The following is a 6,360-nucleotide window of genomic DNA, read 5'->3' as shown; positions in this document are numbered from 1 at the left end:
GTGGATGTGCTGGCGGACCACGCGGGCGAGCTCGTGCGCACAGACAGCCCCAACTTCCTCTGCTCCGTACTGCCCTCGCACTGGCGTTGCAACAAGACGCTGCCCGTCGCCTTCAAGGTGAGTGCGGGGGAGGCCCTTCACCCCCGGGCGGGAGGACACCGGCCAGGCAGCTCCGGGCGTCTCCGCTGCAGGAGTCAAAGCCCCGGAAAAGGGAGGGGAAGGGAGGCTCCCGAGAGACCCCAGGGGTGAGAGCCCGGCCGCCGGGCCCCCCGGAGCTTTTGCGCGCTCCACCCGGGGGCTTGGGCATACACTCTAGAATGCACCCGGCACGGATGACTTTTTAAGGGCTTTGCCTTCTTCGGTCTTGGGGTGGTGGAGAAGAGGGGCCCTGCGGAGAGACCGTTGATGCGGAAACGGGCGGATGGGGTTTCGCTCTTCCCCAACCGGATCTCTCGGATACAGCCCTGCGGGCAGCGAGCAGGGCAGAGAGGAGCCCTGGGACCCGGGCGAGGACCCCGGACGCGGGGTGCGGAGGGTGGGAGAGGGCCTACCTTCCCCTGCCCGCACCCCTCCTCCTGCACGGCTCTCAGAAAACACTTCCTGCTCACACCGTCAACTCCTGGCTTCTGAAATTTTACACCGGGAGGCTCCAGGCCGTGATGGGGGGCCCTGAACCCTAAACGATTGCTGGCCTGGAACCCGAATGTCAGACCGAGATTGGGGGAGGGGGGCGGTGCGCTCCCACCCCTGGCAGCCCCTAGTAGCCATCCCGAGGAGCTTTTTTCTCTTTGCTGGGGAGTAGGCGACTGTTTCATTTTCATTTTTTTTTAAGGGGGCAGCGAGATGAAACGAAAACGCCTTGGTTTTCCCCTAAACCTCTCACAGCTGCCGTGAGAAAGGGCAACGCAGGAAGGGCCAGCGGCTGGGGGTGGCGGGTGCCCAAGGTGGCTGGAAACAGCGGCTCCTGGCAGCCGAGGCCGTCTTCGGTCCCATTAAGACGACTCCAAATTGGAAAAAGGGATGAGTGGCTCTTTGAGGTCTCCCGGGTGACATCTTAAAATACCACTGGGGAAAATCTCCCGGGGAGGAGGGGAAGGGGGAGGCCCGTGTGACTTTAATCCTCAGATCGGAGGTTTTACTGTCACTTGGAGCTTAAAAGGAATCTTTGAAATTAAAAGAAGACAGGATGTTGACAGGAAATCTGGCCTTTTTAATCAGACCCCAAACATTTTCTCCTTGAAATTTTTACCATCTGGATCCCTAGTCCCTGCACGCGGTGGCCACGTTTAAATGGCTGTGACTGCCTTTGCAGTCTGATTTCCTTTGCAAAAGGCATCTGCCTCTCCACGCTCCTTGGGGCCTGGGGTGGGGAAGACTGTGTTAGAGGGGCATCTCCACCTTCATTTTGCAATTCCCCAGCAGGTGCATCCTCCTGCTATCAGAAGCCCCTCTCTCACTTTAAAGGGGATTTCTGGGCAGCCCCTCTCAAAACAGCAGTTTGTTTTGCGTTTTGCATTTTCCCTGCATAACGAATTCAGGCTCTGCAGAGGCAGATAAACTGGGCCTGGGCCGCATTTCGGGGCCCCATTTCATACCCCAAAGGGCTCTTGCATTAATTGAATGTGGGGGAGCAGTCCCGTTATTGTTGTTGTTGATATTATTTTCACTCAGAGTCTCGGTTGCTAGGAGCATGTTGATTCCTCTTTTGCTCAAGCTGAAGGGAAGAGAGGAACTGCACCCCAGGACATAGCGGCTGTGCTCATTCCTCGCTTTCACTTAGGTTTCATTGCATTGAAAGGATCAGTTCTTCGGGACGTGACTTAACCAGTTGATGTAGGATTTGGGTGTGGAAAGTAGAGATTTTTGCCTTCTGATTTTTGTGGTATTGGGGGTGGGGGCGCAAGTGTCTATCGTTTTTAAGCCTCTAATCCACCCCCACATTTGAAAAATCCGCACTGCGCCTGGGCCGCGTAGGGGAGCTGCTGACCCTGCCCCTCCCCTTCTTTCGCTGGCCTCTCCTACCTGCCTAAGCTGTCCCCCTGCCCCCGTGCCCTCAGGTGGTGGCGCTGGGGGACGTGCCGGATGGAACGGTGGTGACAGTGATGGCGGGCAACGACGAGAACTACTCTGCTGAGCTGCGCAACGCCTCGGCCGTCATGAAGAACCAGGTGGCCAGGTTCAATGACCTCCGCTTCGTGGGCCGCAGTGGGCGAGGTGAGCGGAAGGGCGACTTTGGCGATGGCAGAGGCGCAGGGAAGTAAGCTGAGAACGAGGTTTTGGGGTCCTTGCAGAAGCCCTCGAAGCAGGTCTCCAGGCCCAGCTCTGTCCAAAACATTAGTTTGGAACTCCTTAAGGTGTTTCAGACCCTTTTGAAGACGTGGAGAAAGTTAGGGTCCTTGGCCAGAAAAGACACAGTTTTCTTCCCGTTTCTGGGGTTTACTAACTTGTGAAGCCTTCTGCGTCTCCCCTCTTTCCCAATTAAGCACCTCAGCCTCACAAAAGATGCTGGGAGATCGTGGACCAACAAGCTCAAAATGGGGCCTCGTGGGTCTTTATGGCGCGGCGCTTTACTTAGAAGCTGGTTTAGACAAATCCTTGGTCTTTGGGGCCCCGAACACCCCAACCACTCTCTCCACTGGGGTGGAGTCTCCCCGACACTTTGAGGCTGCCTCTCCCCAGCTGTGGTCTCCCGAAGCCACAGTTTCGCCAGCCCCTTTGAACCTTAAGGTGGTTTAGAAAAGAAAAAAAAAAAACGAATAGCAGTGCAGGATGCTGGGTGCTGGAAAGCAGAGCTTGAAGGCTGCCATCTCCCACTCTAGAAACAAGGCTGGTGTGCCACCCTGCCTATCTGATCTTCCTGGGGCATTATGAGGGAAGGCAGGACCAGACGCCACTGTGGCTGCCGCCAGGGGCTATTGAGTGGGAGGCGGCTGGGACCTGAAACCCCATCATCACTTCTGGATTAAGAAATCCTAGAACCCCGGCCGGGGCGAAATGGAGACTTAAGGGCTTGCTGGCCCTTTAAGACCAGGCTGCCGAAAAGCTAAAAGCGGGGAGTGTCCTTTCCAGGCAACCAGCCGACCCCTCCAGCTCGTTAAGAAAGCTAGCTAGGTTCCCTCTGCTTCCAGTCTCCACAGAGGCTGAGGCAGAATTGTACTTTTCATCACCAATAAACAAGACCTTCTTAAGGTTTTAGTTCCCTCTGAGCCGCCAGCCCAGCTCGGAAACGGGCATCTGGGCACCATTTTTTCCTCTCCAGCCGTTCAATGTATACATACAAATGTCAAACATATTTTGACTTTTCAGCATTAATTAAAACCAGGGCATTATTTGCATGTAATAACTGTTTACTTGTTACTTTTTTATGAAACTGAAATAGTTTACATTCTTTCAAACATTTCCTGTTCCTGTTGGCTCCCTTCCCCACGCACAGATTTCTTTCAAACGTTGCCCTTAACTGGTTGCAGGTTGATGGATGGAAAATGTTTGCTTTTATGAATTAAGCTTTCATTGCTGCTCCTAATTAGTCTCCAAGCCCCCTTTGTCATTCCCAATCTCTCAAGCCTTTTGCAACTTAATCCCAGCCCCAGCCCCAAGTGGAGAGTCGGGCCACTGGTCGGCGGGGGCTCGTTCGGGTGCGGTTGGGTGCGGTTGGGTCTCGGGCGGTGGCCGGGTCCAGCAGTGGCTGTGGAGGCCCCCTGGAGCTGCAGCAGAAGGGGCAGTCAGTGCTGGGAGCCCAGCGAAGCGTCAGGAGTGTCCCCCACTCCCTCTCCTGGAAAGTGACAAGTTGGTTATTCTGTGTGTTCCTGAGACCTCACCTGGCCATCCCCTCCACTGAAAATTATTTCTTGGTAGTATTTATACCCACAGACCTGCACCCACCCCGCAAGGCCCACAGAGAGGGAGCTAGGTTTCCAAAGCATCATTCAGCCGCGGGCTCTTGGAGGAGGCCCTGTGGAGGGAGGCTGGGATCCTGACTCTGGGAGGTGCAGGAGGTGGAGCTTACAAACTCCATTCTGTCTCCAGTCTCAGCGGTCCTAGGAGGCAGAAGAGGCCTGAGTGGGAGTTCCGATGCCCGTGGAGCTCGATGAGCCTTGCAGACCTCGGAGGCTCATCGGTCAGCCTGGGCTTTGCGACCAACCAACCCGGTTCCAGTCCCAGCTCTGCTGGTGACTGGCTGGATAACACTGAGCAAATGGCTTACTAACCTCTGTGTGTCTCGGTTGTTGCCTCATCTGTAAAATGGGGCAATACTCGTACCTCCCTTGTGGGATTTCTTAGAGCATTAGGGAAACTGGTACTAGTGTATCGGTTGGCACCTGCTGAGAACGGGATACAGGTTAGAGACTGTGTTACTTCAGGTGCCTGGGACTGGAGGAGACCTTTGAAGTCTCTTTGAGTGGTGACAGTCACTGATTCTCTGATTATGGTGTGGTTTGGGCAGGGGTGGGGGAAAACCAGAAGATGTGAATTGTTGAGTGGGAGAAGTGGAGGCGGCTGGCAGTGAGGAAGGAGGACACAGGGGTCCTGTGGCACGCAGCCGCACCTCTGCTGCGCCCAGCCTGCCCATTGGGAAATTCCCTCCCACGAACACATCGGTCGTTGACACAGACAGTTTGGGCCACGTTAGGAATCAGGACAGCCTGGGGTTTGGGACTCCAAGCCTTTCCCTGGCTCTCTGACTTCTGCCAGAACTTAAGAAGCCGGATGGAAACTTCTGTTCATCTCCTTGCTTTTTATCCCATGATCCTGCCTTAATTCTAAGAAAGAGATTTCCTTGCAAGACATATACACAGAACTACCACAGAGCTCTCATGATAAGCCTGAAAGTGTAAACCAAGAGAAGAAAGGGAAGGAAACCAAGTCATTCTCCTGCAGTGATTAGGGCTGATGTCCCCGCCCTGCCAGACGCAGCACCCCTTCTCACAGAAGATTTTTGCAACATGCCCTCTACCATCCTACGGTTGAAATGTGCATGATATCGTCGTAATCTATCCACCTACATGCATTTTCAAAATTGATATAATTCCATAACTCTAATGGAGAGAAAGGAAAAGTAACTTATCACAATGTATCTATTTGAATATGTAAATGTTGGAGCAGACAGACACTGTGGGGTGGATGGATGTTTGCACCTCTAGCGGAAGCCCTGTGACCTCCAACCCTACAGGCCAGGTGTACGTGACTCAAAGTCTGAATGTGGCACCGTCGCCAGGGTCACAATTTGCTGAAGCTGTGAGAAATTTTTGGCAAAACTCTGAGCAAAAATTTTTTGAAACAATTAAGGAACTATCTTCTTGCCTGGAAAATTCAATAGATGTTAAAAGAGTGCAAAAACTTCTGTTTTATGTAAAACTGAGTTAGGCTCATGGCTCAGAGACTGTCTGTAAGCTGCTTTTCACACAGAAGGAGTGAATAATCCATTGCCTTGTGCAGTGCTTGATATTTGTATCTCCCCACCCACCACATCCCACCCCTTGAGGACCACGCACCATAAACTCCCAAAATGGCCCCTAGTCAAAGCTGTGGTTTTTAGCTGAGCACCAAAGAATTGATGCTTTTGAACTGTGGTGTTGGAGAAGACTCTTGAGAGTCCCTTGGACTGCAAGGAGATCCAACCAGTCCATCCTAAAGGAAATCAGTAAATATTCATTGGAAGGACTGATGCTGAAGCTGAAACTCCCAATACTTTGGCCACCTGAGGGGAAGAACTGACTCACTGGAAAAGACCCTGATGCTAGAAAAAATTGAAGGTAGAAGGAGAAGGGGACAACAGAAGATGAGGTGGTTGGGTGGCATCACTGACTCAATGGACCTGAGTTTGAGTAAACTTCGGGAGTTGGTGATGGACAGGGACGCCTGGCGTGCTTTAGTCCCTGGGGTCGCAAAGAGTCAGACACGACTGACTGGCTGAACTGAACTGAACTGAACTGAGGAGGGGGCTACTGGCCTAGGTGAAGATGAAAAGAACTGAACTGTCATGAACTGGTTAAAAAGAAACCTCAGTGTGTGGCAAGAAATTTGGAATGCGATTGTGGACACAGGCTTAGGGGGACCGCTGGTGGGAGAGGAGTAGATGGCTTCTTGGTCGACCCTGAACAAATCCAGAGGCCCCCAGAGATGCGTCCTCCCCCTGTCCATGAAGCCCCAGGGGCGGGGACTCGTTCCACAGGAACCCAGGCCTAGAGGGACAGAGACTTGCCCAGCACCACGCTGCCAGACCTCACCACGTTCTGCCGCATTCAGCAACCGAAACCCGGGTCCTCTGGCAAAGTCTGGACGCCGTTCTCAGCCCCACAGAGCAGCAATCTCCAGACTAGGACTCCGGCCCCCACTTGCAGGGCCACCTGCCCACAGTCC

At 53.5% G+C, this 6,360-nt stretch overlaps 1 protein-coding gene across 1 annotated transcript in view; it reads left to right on the top strand.

Annotated features, from left to right (window-relative positions):
* RUNX3 (runt-related transcription factor 3) overlaps positions 1-6,360 on the top strand; it is a gene marked incomplete at its 5' end in the record, with an annotated part of 31,580 nt that continues 25,220 nt past the window's right edge. The window contains 2 exons of the mRNA XM_010830246.1: positions 1-117; positions 2,058-2,214. Coding sequence (XP_010828548.1) covers positions 1-117; positions 2,058-2,214 — 274 coding nt within the window. The remainder of the gene's footprint in view (positions 118-2,057; positions 2,215-6,360) is intronic.

This window comes from Bison bison, unplaced genomic scaffold (genome assembly GCF_000754665.1).
Source record: "Bison bison bison isolate TAMUID 2011002044 unplaced genomic scaffold, Bison_UMD1.0 scf7180017864516, whole genome shotgun sequence".
NCBI classification, from domain to species: domain Eukaryota; kingdom Metazoa; phylum Chordata; class Mammalia; order Artiodactyla; family Bovidae; genus Bison; species Bison bison.
The sequence above is the reverse complement of the archived record's forward strand: the minus strand, read 5'-3'. Positions and strand labels throughout refer to the sequence as shown.